The sequence below is a fragment of the Coloeus monedula genome (genome assembly GCF_965178545.1).
Source record: "Coloeus monedula genome assembly, chromosome: 1".
Classification (NCBI taxonomy): Eukaryota; Metazoa; Chordata; class Aves; order Passeriformes; family Corvidae; genus Coloeus; species Coloeus monedula.
In genome coordinates this window covers 63,550,264-63,564,301 of record NC_138781.1, presented here as the reverse complement: position 1 = coordinate 63,564,301, position 14,038 = coordinate 63,550,264, and the positions used below count along the sequence as shown (strand labels likewise).

At 42.5% G+C, this 14,038-nt stretch overlaps 1 protein-coding gene across 3 annotated transcripts in view; it reads left to right on the top strand.

Moving 5' to 3' along the window:
- Nucleotides 1–12,670, top strand: part of NFATC1 (nuclear factor of activated T cells 1) — a 110,952-nt gene extending 98,282 nt beyond the window's left edge. For all 3 annotated transcript variants that reach the window (XM_082291893.1, XM_082291891.1, XM_082291890.1), the window contains one exon: nucleotides 10,100–12,670. In XM_082291893.1, coding sequence (XP_082148019.1) covers nucleotides 10,100–10,102 — 3 coding nt within the window. In that variant the 3' untranslated portion in view covers nucleotides 10,103–12,670. The remainder of the gene's footprint in view (nucleotides 1–10,099) is intronic.
- The last annotated feature ends 1,368 nt before the right edge of the window (nucleotides 12,671–14,038 follow it).

The following is a 14,038-nucleotide window of genomic DNA, read 5'->3' as shown; positions in this document are numbered from 1 at the left end:
TTCTTGCAGGCTGTTTGCAGCCACCAGTTCAGATTCCCAGAGCCAGCCCTGCTTCTGTGCCCACTGCTGAAGATTAGCAGCTGTGTTCCATCACCTAAGGATTTCCCCCAGCTAGCGTGACCTTTCCCAGCCTAGTCCCCAGCAGGCTCATAGGTGGATTTCTTTTCCCTTATCAAACACATAAGAATTTTAATTAGCCCCACCCAGCCTTTCTCTCCATTCAGCAGCATGTGGATGCTCACTGAGTCACTTCATGGCCATCATTTTATCTGACTGAGCAAAACCCCTGTGCATCAGAGGTTACCAAACAAGGCTCAGCCTTCACACAGGCAAGGTGCAGATGTGTCCCAGCAGTGTGCCATAGGCACGTTGTGTATGGTCTGTGCAGTGGCATCCTCCTGTTGTCCCTGCCTAGGTGCCCTCTTCACTGGGTGATGTGAATAATGGCACTGATCTTTTCTGTTTGGCATGCACTTTGCTGATGAAAAGGGCTATAAAGGAAAGAGGTGTTGATCATGGTGATGATAATAGGGCAAGTTGGGTCCATTAAAAAAAAAAAAAAAAAAAGACAACCAAACCCTTCTTGCTCAGAAGAAGATCATATAGACCATGTTTAATCTATCTCCAGGACACTTACATTGTTGAGACCATGTTACTCCTGCTCAAGTCCGTCAGACTTTGAGGCTGGTTGAGTGGAAGAAGAGTCAAGTCTCTTGGCCATTCTCTAGCTATGGCAAGGAAAGGGCACTCAGCAAATACTGCTGTTTGACCTAAGATGCTTCTTTCTTTCCTCCATTTATTGTTTCTTTGTTTTATTTGATATGCCCAGCTGCACACAAGCTGTTTTTTTATGAACAGCAGTGCAAGGTGGCTCATTTTGGAGGATTCCAGAGGATCACTAGGGGCGACCCTATTATTACATAAAGTCAATTAAAGAGCATACATGCACATCCCATTGATTTGATTTAGAACTAACGAAAGCTTCAGTAATGTGCAATTACAAGAAACTTAATGACCCCTTTATATTGAATGCAACTTCTGTGGCACCTAATATGCTTTGATGAATTGCTCATTATGTGCAATGTTGGAAAAGCTTCTAAAAAGATTAATAATTGTATAATCGATAGAGAAAATTCAGTTTTATTTGGCTTTTTTAAAACTCTGAAATCAGTGAGACACAGAGATTACAGACCTTTTCCTGCTCCCTTTTTTTCTCCTGTACCCCCAGAATTACTTTTTTTCTAAAGCTAATCTGTCACTTTTCCAGCACTTGGAGAAAAGCCCTTTCTTGTGTTAGGTAGAAAGGTCTGGCCTGATACAGATGGCCATGTGAGGTCCTAAAGGCTGGTGTCAGCTGCCCAGAGAAATCACCAGTGCTCAGCTGAATGCCTGCACATGGGATGCTCCTTTGGCAGGGCATGAAGTCTCAAAGTAGCAGCCTTCAGCATCAGGCTCAGAGCTTTGTGACATGGTCCAGTCCCACTCCCTCTTCCCCATTCACTGCTGGTAAAACCTTGGAAGCTGCCAGCCCTTGGGACCGTCAGGTGGGCTTTAACCTTGTTCTTCTAACCCTAGGACACTTCGAGAGCACACTCTCAAGTGTTCTCCGTGCTTCAGTTGACAGCTAGTTGTGAGGTACAGCAAACCTTGAGGGATGGGATCAGGAATATGAGAGTAAAAAGACAAGAAAAAGGAAGTTTCATTTTGGTTACATTCAGGATTTAACACTGTCAGAGACATCTGGAGGCTAGAAAAATAGGCAAATGCAGATTTGCTTAAAATTTGTTTTGATTTTGAATCCAATCTTGTCATGCTTCAGGGCATGAATCATGAGTTTGGAATGCCAGGGTCTGACAGCTCTGTTCACTGTTGGGCACTAGACTGAAAAGGAGTACTCTTCACCAGGATCAATTGTTTTACTGTATTGCTCATGACAGGGGCAAATTCCTGTTGTCTATGGCAAAGGGGTGCCTGGTCTTCCTTACTCCTTCCAGACTGGTACCTACAAAGCTTCCAGCAGCGCTGATCTCAGATTTTGGCTGCCTTAGGTAGCATTTGTGTAGTTTGTCTGTCATGTGGAAATTTTGTGTAAAACGTAAAATATGTCTGTTTTGATTCCCTTACAGATGCTCTTAGGAACGTAAACAGATCATTTTGGTTACAATGTGGTTTATTTGTTCATTGCCCAGCCTTACCCTCACACGTGTGTGTATGTGTGTGTCAGATGAGGCTTGCATCATACTGGGGCAGATCCTGAAGCCTCTGTGCAGCCCAAATCCCCATCTCCCCAGGCAAGGCTTGCCTCAGTGAGGGCTACCTGAAATTCCTGTTGAGTCTCTGATTCTTCAGTTAAAAGGGCAAATCAGATTGAATACAGCCATCCTCAGACTGAGAGTAAAAACAAGCTGAAGTTTAGACTCCAATGTGTTGGAAATCACTGCAGTTCTGCAGATTCCTGCGCTAATTTCCAGCAGCCGGGGAATTCATCCCTAAGTGTTTGCAGAGCAAGAGATGCAGGGCATTTCCAGGGCTGCATATGGGAGGGATAAAAAAAATCGAAACCCAGAAATTTTGGTGCGATAGGATGGGACTCATTTAGCCTGGGCACCTATTCAAGGGCCCCAGTTAAATTGCTGTCGCACAGTGCTGTCATCACACTACAAGGAACCTTTCCCATTAGCCCTCCGCAGTGCAGCTGCCCTGGGAGACTTGGAGTTGTTAAACTAAGTAAGGCAGAGGGTAGAGCAGGTAGGAAAACTTAATGGCTGTCATGCACAACAATGCCATCCATCGTGCCAAGCTGACGTTCTTATGGGAGGATCATGTTTTATTAAAACCTGCTACTTGTTGTCCCTCACTTGCTCCACTGTCCTATTTGCTGTCTCCAAAAATAGCATGCCCTGTGGTAGTGGCTTATTATGATTAAATAGATAAAAATAAGTGTAAAGTTTAAACACATCCAGGACACCTGAGGTAATACAAGATCTGACTTCTTCATGGAACGTGTGAAGTTATATTTTCCACTGCTTCACAAGACTTGTTTGGTTTGGTTTTTAATTCAGTAAGCTTTAATGTGATCTACAGTTTTGCATCACAGTCTGGCACCTCAGGAATTTATATCACTGTTTTCTGATGTTTTGTCTTACTCACAGGACAATACTTACTAGTTTTGAAAAAAGAGTTTCTGTAAGAAAAACCCTTTTTTCAGTGATGTGAGTACCAATTCTATGTTGTTTGTTGCAGCTTTCATATGTCAGAAAGTAGTGATGCTTATTAATAGTGAGGAAGTAGGTACCCTGATAAAAACTGTAGAGTTTTAGTCATGGGATGGAGTTCATATGAGGAGCTTAATTTTTTTAGTCGCTGTATATGCATTATATTTAGCCATTTTTCTCTTAAAACAAAATCCATACATGGAGATAAGAAAAAGAAGCTTTCCTCCTGTATTTCTGCTTCCTCTGCATTCATCTGCAACTTTGAATTCCTCTTCAGTGATGCTAACATGTTGCATTTCATCTTAAACAAGGGCATACGAGAGCACAGTAGCCTTATGGAGCAAGATATGGCCTCTCCGCTGGTGGAAAAAATCTGAGGGCAATAATTATAGGCAGCAAAGTGAACGTCATACTACAAAGCATTACTACAGGTAGCGTGGTGTCAGCGTTAAAACTCATGTAGTCACTCCAGAGCTATGTGTCCCAGGCTCTCTTTGTGTGCTGAATAGTGACTGCAGAAATTCGGAGCACTTGTGGGTACATCCACGCTGTGTAATGAGCTGTGTGGAGAGATCCCTGACCTGGATGTCGGTGTAATTGTACCCATGTAAGGCTTGACCTGAGCTAGTGAGTTCTGCCAGAAGGCAAAAACAATGAGCCAAACCAAGGAAGTTTTGCTTTCAGGATTGCTACTGGTTTCTGGAGGTTGCTCAAACCTTCCACAGGCCTTCTGGAGGCTGTGACACAGCTGTGCAGTCTGACCAGTGTCAAACATGGTCCAAATGAGGTCTCCAGTCATGGCACTGCCCTGCTTGGGCAGTTACTCCCATCTGAAAGATGAAGCATTATTGTCCAGACATGGCAGAATCGGAGCATGATTTTACCGCAGGCTTTCCACACATATAGCCTGAAAGGTGCAGCTGGTATTACTTGTATTTTCCACACCGTGAGAACCAGTCAGAGCAGGCTGCTTTCGTTCATTTTCATCAAGAGAGCGTTACGGCATCTCAGCCTCTTGTCTTCGGTTCTGCTCCATGTTAGAGGCAGTGGTCCCCAGCAGACACAGGTGGACACGAAGTAATGAGCAAAGGTTGGTTAGTCAGCCGTGGATAGAAGCTTCATGTGAACCTGACTGCCTGGATGTCTTGGGACATGCCGTGTGGCACTTTCTGTTGATAAGGAAACCAAAAACCATCCTGAAGGAGCTGAGTTGATGCCATCGCTATTTACAGGGGAACAGGGACATGTGAATCACAAGGTGTCAGCTCAGTGCAGAACCTCTGAGTGCCCTTTTGCCTAAACTCTTATCATACCTCGGTCTATTAAAAAGGAGTGGAGTGGAGAGCCATGAAGCTCACTTGTGGGAGAGAAGAGTGCATCATAAAGGGGCGCAACAGTAAATACAATCTAGAGTTCCACTACTCAGTCTCCTTTGTGCAAGCCTTTCTGGGCTCCTGCTGACATGGATTGAAGTCATGGGAACAACGGCCTTTGACATCCACATGTGTGACAAGACAGCAACTTAATCCAGCCAGAAAACGGAGATTTAATGTTACTGCTTGCAAAGTGAAAAGGAATGGGTCATGTTTTCAAACTGATACCATTCACCAACAAAACTGTAGACTCAGCTCTTCATAATTGTGAGTTTGAGCATGGCTCTCAGCTCACTACCCATTTTTTCAGACTCCTGGGGGACATTCACCTTTAGGAGTATGAAGTCTTCCAGACTGACACCCCATGCATGTGCCCTCTTCCTACTCCCTGCACCACTGCCCTTGTAATTTCTTTGCTCTGATTTGAGCTGGAAGGCAGGACTTTGTCTCGGAAGAACAGGTATTTTGTTAAAACAAAAGGCCACATTGTTACCCATATCAGTAGTCGGATGCAAGGAAAGAAGAAATCTGCAGAAAGTTAAAGTTTTGCCAGTTGATGGAATCCATGTACAGCCACTAAATGTTAAAAATATTACATTTCCTATGAAGTTCACATCTATATATGGAACCCACATTTGTACAGATATATCTGGTTGTCCTGTTCCATGCAGGAACCCAAACTGGTGCATTGGTAAGACACTGATTTTGCTAATTAGTAAAGCAGAAATTTCCATTGCAAGGGCATTTCAAAGCAAAATTAAATACAAGAGGAAAAAACTCCTTGTTAAACTAAAATGTGGGGTAACAGCTCACCACATCCTGCTACTGTGGCATCTGCTGTTTAGCAAAGGAAAGGTTCCTCTTTCAGAAGCCTTGACAGGTAGAGAGGTCACGTGTTACCTGCATTTCTCAGCATTATTATTTTTTGCCTTTTCTGTCAGTGGAAAAGCTGAACATGACAATGGAAAATACCAGTTGAGAGAAGGCACTGTGGGGAACTGTAGGTGTTATCTGTGAAAGCGACAGTGGCCTCCTACCCCAAAGCCAGCAGAAAAACAGTGAAAAAAAAAATCTGATGACAAAGGTGCTGTAAATCGTAGTACTCAGCTGTTTGGTCTGATAGGGATCAACCTGGTGCTTTAAGGGAAGTGTTGTGCTACTCTAGGCCTTGAAGATTAAACATCTTGCATGCTATTCCAGATCTGCTGCTAAGCTGTATGTAGGGCCTGCAACGAGCTGGATAATTACTTGGATCTCATCTGTCGTGGTTATAAAACAGGTCTTTGTTAGTACTCAGGTTATGTTGTTTTAAAAATGAGTGTAAAGCCATTGCAACCTTTCTTTGAAGAATGTTGTGCTTATTCAAAACCCAGCTACTGCTGGAATGGTACTGCAGACATGAATGGATGTGTATCCAAGCATCTGGGGAATCAAAGACCAGCGTTTGCTTTAGGAATGAAACTCAAACCTGGGCCAAAATACTGCTTGCACTGAATACTGCTGTTCTGTGAAGCACATACAATCCTCTTGTAATAGTAATGGGTTTGTAAGTCAAAACTTGAGCATTCAAGTCTGCAACCAGCTGATTCTCCTTAACTACATAATAAATATTTTGTTACAAAGGTGGGAGCTAAGAGAAAAATGCCAATTACTTTATCTGCCTGATCAGATTTTGCCTCTCTGGGAAGTTCTGCAGTGGTCCTGCAGGATCAAGTGGAGCTCTGAGAATACCAAAGGGATAGATGGCAAAGGAGATAGTGAACAGGGAACAGTCAGCTCATTTACTTGAAACATGAATTAAATTTACAATAAACAAATTTAAAACAGAAAAAATGAATGCTTTTTCCACCCTTACATGTGTACACTGTGGAACCCATTGCTACAGGAAACTGTGAAGGCCAAAACAGGTTCAGAAGGTTATTATAAAACTTAATGGAAGAAATTTCATCAAAGTTCACTAGAAGCAAGGATGCAGACCTCTGGCTCATTAAGTCCTGCAGCCGAGCAAAAGTGTACTAGAAAAAGCATCACTGCAGGTGTGCTGGTTCTTAACGCTCTTTCCCAAAGAACTGACAGTAGTGGTAGCTGTGACACTGGTGTGGATGGGCACACAGGATGCTTCAGCAGAACCATTCTTCAGTAACAAAGGGTTTGATTTGCTGTTGGGAAGGACAATCTTGGGTCAGCCTACAAGAAGAATATTGATGTTTTCTTGCCAAACAAAAGAAAAATCACTTTGGGGTCAAACAAAACATTCCAAGACATTCCATTTGATGCAAAATAAAACATTTCCTAACATGCAGCAAAAATGTTAACATGTTTTGGAATATTAAAAGGAAGCAAATTTCCCAGAAATCAGAAATAAAAAATGTGGAGAGTCTTCATGGGAGTGCTGGCCCATGCAGTTGGGGGTGGCGGGAAGCATCCTTCTAGCCAAACCCAGCAAGCATCACCCAGCACACTTCACATGCGCTTGCCTCCTGGTTTCCCCCCATTCCCACCCACCAGAGGGTTTTCCTTGCAGCCTCAGGTGCCTCAGTGGGCAGTGAGGGAAAGCCCACTCACATCACACTTCCCCTTTCATCTCTGCTAGCGGTCTGCTGCAAGATCCGCTGTGCTGCCATGTATTCCCCCACCTGGGCCTTTTGCGTGCACCCTTGTACCTCTCTGCAGGTTTTTTCCACTGCATTATTGGGAATTTTTTTCATTTTTGACACTGCAGTGGGTAAAGGGAAAACAAGCAAGTGAAATAGAGAGCTGTGTCTGACCCACACTGTTCCACAGATCACTGTGGAGGAGAGAGATGTTGAGTGTCCTCTTGGTAGTTTTGGCCCCGTTTGATTGTTTCATCCGGTGGCAATGGGTGCACTTGGGTTGAGGTTCAGCTGTCTCCCAAGTCCGTGGTGACGTTGTCTAGTGACTGTTGTTGAACAGCTGCCACATGTTGTAACATGAGGACACCAGGCTTACTCATCAAGGTAGCAGAAGTCCACCTCTCTTAAGAAAGTAGTATAAAATAAAAGCAAACAATAAACTGCTGTGAGTCAATAACAAAGTACGAGTGATTTCGGCTGGGGACAGACTGATTTGGCTGCTGAGAGATGGGGAGAGTGTGACCGAAGGAGCACCGTGGTCTCACAGGCTGAGGCAAGGCAGGTGGGTTCCCAGCTGAAAGGAGAACTCATGTCATATGTGGAGTAAGACGTATCCTACAGTATTCAAGTGACAGAGGATCAGCTAAGGGTACCTGGAGTGACTGGAAGGGGCAGCCTCTTGAGGGCCTTAGCTGGTTTTGGAGATGGACCTTTGGCTCATGTCATCAAGTTGCTTCCAAAATACCTTTGCTACATGCTTTAATAGGGGAAAGTGTGGGCTGGCAGGCTGAGGCTGTTGTTTTTGAAAGTTTTACTGAAAGAATCAAGCAAGAATAACTCAGCACATGCTACAGCATTAGTCACAGATTTGAGATGCCTTGGTGCTAATCCTGACTGAGATGGGGAGGTCCTTCGCATTTCCACTTCTCTGTCCCCATGAAGTACCGGTGATGTTTATATCCACATTTTACAGAAGCACTGTGAAGATTCATTATTTAATGTTTCTAAGCACTAAGTAACTGTACAAAGAGTGAGGATAGCCCTGACTAGTATCTTAATTTTATTTGATGTAACAAAAGCTTTGAGAGAAAGTTAGCAAAACTATGACACTGCCTGGCCAGTAGGAGGATTTGTTTTCATTGTCACATAAAACACAAAGGTATCGCTGTGTGGTTTTGATGCAGACCCAAGAGTGCCTTGAGAAGTTTATCACAGAAGCTATCTTTACAAAAGCATCATGGAAGAATCATTCCACAGAAGTGTGCTGTTTGCATTCAAGGCAAAGACTCAGTCCTAAAGCTGTCTGGCGTCTGGCCACATGGAAATGGGGCGGCACTTGTGGCTGGGTTTGGATGCATGCAGAGCAGTCTTTGCCTCAGTGCAGGGCTTGCTGCTTGAATTTGGTTTTGCTGTTTGGTAATACTAAAGATGAACTCCACAGCACTCTCAAGAGGAAGAACTGCTTTGTCTTTTCACAGCTCGTTTCCATACTTCTTAGTTTGCTGCTGTAAATAGATTGTTACAAATGCAACTGATAGTTCCTTTCTTTAGTATGGTGTGTGTATCCATTGGTAGAATTGGTTTTGGTGGCCAGGACCTGTGACACAAATCCTGACTGATTCATCTGCTGCAATTACTAAGTGGGCAATAGGTCTGCAGGGAAAAAAAAAAACAGGCCATAAAAACCAACACCAAACGTACCCAACTAATTGCTTCAGGAAGCTGGTTTTAGACAGGCTTGGTCTTTTCCAGTAAACACATGAAGTTATCTGGATTACTGTGAAAAGCAGCCCACAAGGAAAGGAAAATGCAGGCTTTTCTGTGGTGCTTCCATGACGTGGGCACGTGTTTCCCACTCCTGGCAATGTTAGGGAAACTCAGAAGCAGTGATAGCCCTGCTGATGGCATTTTGCTAATCTTCATGTAAATCAGGTGGTGGCAGTTGCTGTAGGGAGGTAGAGTGGAAATAAAAGGGATGTTGTGTAGTCCACTGTTGATGACCTTTGCCAGGTTCAGTCATTTCCTGTCCATCTGCCAAAAATCACATGGACATAATTGGAGTGTGGGAAACTGTGTTGCTTGATGATCTTCACGGGAGGGGGAAAAGAAAGAAAGAAGACTTGTGAATAAAGAAAACAACACTATCAGTGGAGATGCAGTCTGACTGGCTGATGCTGAGATAGCAGACCTTGTTTATTCTCTCCTCTGACTCTTGCCAAGAGAGTTTTTTAACTTGTTTGTCCCTCTCATCTGTTTGTGTGGATAGAAGTAAAGAGTGCATGTCCATGTGTGATCACCACGAAAGGAGGGTGTTTATTTAAACATGTTACCAGCTCCACGAATGGGCAAGCATGCAGCAGTTTCCTCTCTTCTTTTTTTTTTTTTTCCTGATATCAACCCACAGTGGAAAAAATCAGCATGTGAAGTTGTATTCTATCTAGGCATTGCAGCTGCACATACCCAGGTTCAGTGACTCGCGGCTTTCTGCCACCAGTACCTACCATGGCTAACATACATTCCAAGCAGCTCTTTTTATGGAGTAGATTATTCTAGGATCTCCTGTGGTCCTCCTGGCTTTACATTTCTGAGGCAGTTTTCTAGAGCAAATGGAATGTTTTACTTGTAACCAGTTTGAAATGTTAAGTATGTTTGATGCAGTCAAGGATCCAGGATGCTGCTGTTCTTGTGAGGCCTGGTTTTACATGGTATTTAGCATGTTAATAACCTTGGTTAATGCTGCTGGTTTTGCACTGTGATCAGCCTGCACAAGCTACCTGGTGATGTCACACTTACTGTTCAGAGCTGTACTGAAGCTGTCAAGGAACGAGTGCGAGCTCGGGGGGGTTATGGACTGAGGAGAACTGCCTGCAGCAGTGGGATACTAATCGATTCCTTTTCTTGTCTTCTTTCTTTGCAGTAAATGAAATTATAAGGAATGACCTTTCCAGTACCAATGTCCACTCGTAGCTTTCAGTGTGGGCCTGGTATGAAATACACACTTTTGACTTGGCTGGCGCGTCACTTCAAGTCGGGAGATGCCGAATGAACTGAAGACGTTGCCTGGTACCACTCTGATCTTCCACCTTAATGAATGTCAGGAACTGAAGATTTACCTCTTGCTTACAAAGAAGTAGCTCCTCAACATCAACTGATGAAACAGCTTTTTTTAAAGAAAATCATCTCAGAAGAGAGAAGAAGGATACACTCCAAGACGGCGCATTTCGTGGGACAAAACTAGGAAACTCAGCAAAATCTGAGCGCTTCTTCCCAATGCTGATCCTTTTGGCACGGCACCGCTGAAATACAGCCCTGGAAGTGCCTTATTTTACCAGGTTGTGGCATCAGGGCATTTTTAATAACCTTTGAATTCGCTACCATTAAAAGTGTTGGTAGGTGCAGAAACTCTAGAGCTTGAATTCTGGAGAGTGATATTGGAAAAAAGCATAGGACACTGCAGCAGAGTAGGGAGAGCAATCCCGACTCCAGTAAGACACGTTTATGAATTCCAGAATTTCCTCAGCTTTTCTTCTGCTGTAATGTACAGCCTATTGCCTTATTCTCAGTGCATTTCAAAAGCCTCCTGATTCATCATCATCTCAGCTTTCTTTTGCATATGTCTTTGTTATGTGCTAATGAATCATAGGGTCGGTAGTAGTAGCATGGTTAAGATTTTGATTTTGATCCGGCTTCTGTCATAGCACAAGTGAGTTGAATAGCACAAAATAGAAAAGGTTGATGGACAAAAAATTGAAATCTATCTTTTACATGATAGATGAATGTGTATGCATGTACATACATACTAGTATATATGCATATATTTATATATGACAAATAATATAGATGATTGCCTAGTAAGGGCACTGAATTTAGCAATAATTTCAATTTCTGAGAATGCATTTCAAATCCACAGCAAATATTTCAGCTACTTCTTTTGAGGGTTTGTTGCACCTAAAGCAGGTATGCATTTTCTTTCCTCACGCAGTTAAGCAAGCACTTTAGATAGGCAAGAAGGATGCATACAAGATACATGTTATTTACCAAATGCCAGAATATGAGTTATAGTAACTGTAAATACCATTATGGAAGAGTGTAAAATATTTGTTCAGTTATAATGTTATTATTCCGCAGAAGCCTTATAACTCTCTGCTACATGTATGGAAAAGGATGTTACCAAAAACCCGCCTTGGTTTCACATGTGGCGCTGTATAGTGTGTTTTCAGATTAGCTAATGTTCCTGGAGCTACAGGTAGGCATGTAGTGTAGGCTTCAACATGGTATTTTTTACAATCAACTGCTTATTATATAACTAGCAACGACCTATTACTTCACATAACCAAAAAAAAAAGAAAACCAACATAAAAATAAAAACTAAACTGAACTAAACTAAACTAAACTAGCATGACTTTAAATTAAAAATGTTTAACATTAATATTGTGCCTTAGGAATCTGTGCCCCCTCCTGGAAACACACCCAAACTACACCCCCGAACTGGGGTGGCTCCTTAACCCTGATGCAATGAAGACAGAACAGGTTTCACAAAAAGGTGAAATCCAACTAAGTGTTTTAAAACATTATTCTGTATAATTATGTCTTACTTTCTTTAGGAAAAAAAAAATGAAAGCCATATTTGTCACATTTGCACATTACTGTGAAGACATGAGAATATAATATGGCTCTATGTACATAATATGCTGTTACTGGTCCTTATAATAGTCTGTTATTCCTCACCTGTTTAATCCCAATTATTTACCCTGTATTTAGCATTGTAGACGTTGCATGAAACGTTTCTTATAGACTGCCATATGAAAAGTTAAAAAGCTCGACAGATGTCAGCTTGACTTGTAGCTAGAAAACAGAACTAATAAAGCAAAATGTTTTGCTGGAAGCTAGTCTTAGAGTGGTTCATTCTATGTTATCTTGAAAAATCTTCTTTTCTCATATAAAATAGCATTTTTACATTATATACATATATCTCTCCATCTCTTCTATATGAAGCTGCTTGCATCCTGCTGCATCCTGCTAATATAACCATCTTAGTATGGAAGCAAAGTCTCTTGTCAACAGACTCCTCTTCATTTCCCCACTGCATTTAAAGATATTGCTCCCAAGAGGAGGAAATTGTATATGATATAATCCTCAGATTTTATTCTCTCATTATTTCAGAAATGTCAATAAACTGTGCATGGAGGAATCTCTGATTATGCCAAAGCATTTTTTATTCATATACTAAATACCTTGGGTGAGGCTTTAACCATGCGGGACAATAGAGACACACACACACAGAGACACATTTCAGCAGTAATTTTAGCAGAGTTTTCAAATGTATGGTTTGGCTATGTTGCAGCTCCTTCATTCTGATTTTTATTTTCCTTTTTAAGCCATTTTGGAAAAAAAAAAAGATCCCAACCTGTTACCTTTAAGCCTGGATAATGGAAGATTATGCATCTGTTGTATATGTATTCATAAAATAAAAATGAAAGCAGAAATATTTCCTGTATGAGACTGCTATCTTGTTTCTGTACATGTGTTATGGTTGTTGCTGTCAGTTTAGGAAAATGGTTTTCATCAACCTTTTTGTAAACAAAGCAAAACCAAAAAGCCACAACACTCTGAACTTGGAGCTTAGGTACATGCAAAAATAGGTGCATTCAAAAATACCTTTGCAGGGATGATTCTGACTATTAAAAAGCCCTTTGGATGAATTTTAAGTGGTGAAACAAGCTACCTTATTAATCATGCAACAAAGTACTTGGCATCTGAGCACATTGCTTGGACAACAGTTTCTTTTGCTCTGCCTGGTACTATTTCTGAAACGTGTGGGTTGTTAAGGGTGGGCTTGGGATCTGTGGCCTTCAGTGCAGTAGATACAAGAGACATTTTTGTTGGGCTGGAGGCTTTGCTAGCCCTGTGAGGGGAGGGCTGGCCACCAGCTGCCTATGATGTGATAGATGGATCTGATCGGTATGATGTGTCCCGCTCCCTGAACCCCCTCACTGCTCTGCCCCGGAAGAGAAGGGGCGACAGGAGAGTGTCAGCTCTGTCAAAGCTGGGCTGAACACCAGCTCTGGGCTTCTATCAGCTCATGAGGTGGTGCTTCTGTATGTACCAACATCTGACACCTGATGGGCTAAAGAGAAAAGTTGAAAAGTATACAAGCATGCCTACCACAGCAGTCTGAGTTTACATAAGCACTTAAAAACCATTCCAAAATTCCTCAAGAAGGAGACAAAAGTATGCGTTGAAGTCTTTGTTGAAAGAAGACCTTGCTCTGCCTTGGGCTTCTCTTCCTATGAGTATGAGGTGTCACTGCCTGCTCGGTCCATCACACCTGTCTTCCTTGGGGCTGGTACCCAACCCCTGGCCATTGAAAGAGAGGCAGATTCGCCAAGCTCATCAAAACCCAGATATGGCCCAGCTCTTCAGAGATTAGTCAAAGGACTCTTTCTCTGCTTCCCACTCTGGAGGGTGGAAATAGTGATATTTGTGCCTCATGGACAGCATGAGCTGTATTGTTGGTGAGGTTCCTGGAAAAAGGAAAATACTGAAAACTCAGTTGCAAATTCTCCTGGAGACTGTGGCACTTTGTATCAAAGCAAAACGTCACAAGCTGAATTCACCCGAGCAGCATACTTCAGTCATTGTGTTACCTGGCCTCCTGTGAGCTTCTGTTCCCTCTCATTTCCACACATCCTTCACTCAAAGCACAGCAGACCCAAGCACAGCTATGTTAACCGCATCTTGACCAGACTTCTCCAGGCAAAAACAGCCTTCAGCGAACTCCTAACTGACTACTTTCATTCATAACCAAAGCAGAAGGTGAATCCCACACATCCATCTGGTACTGTTTGACTAAATA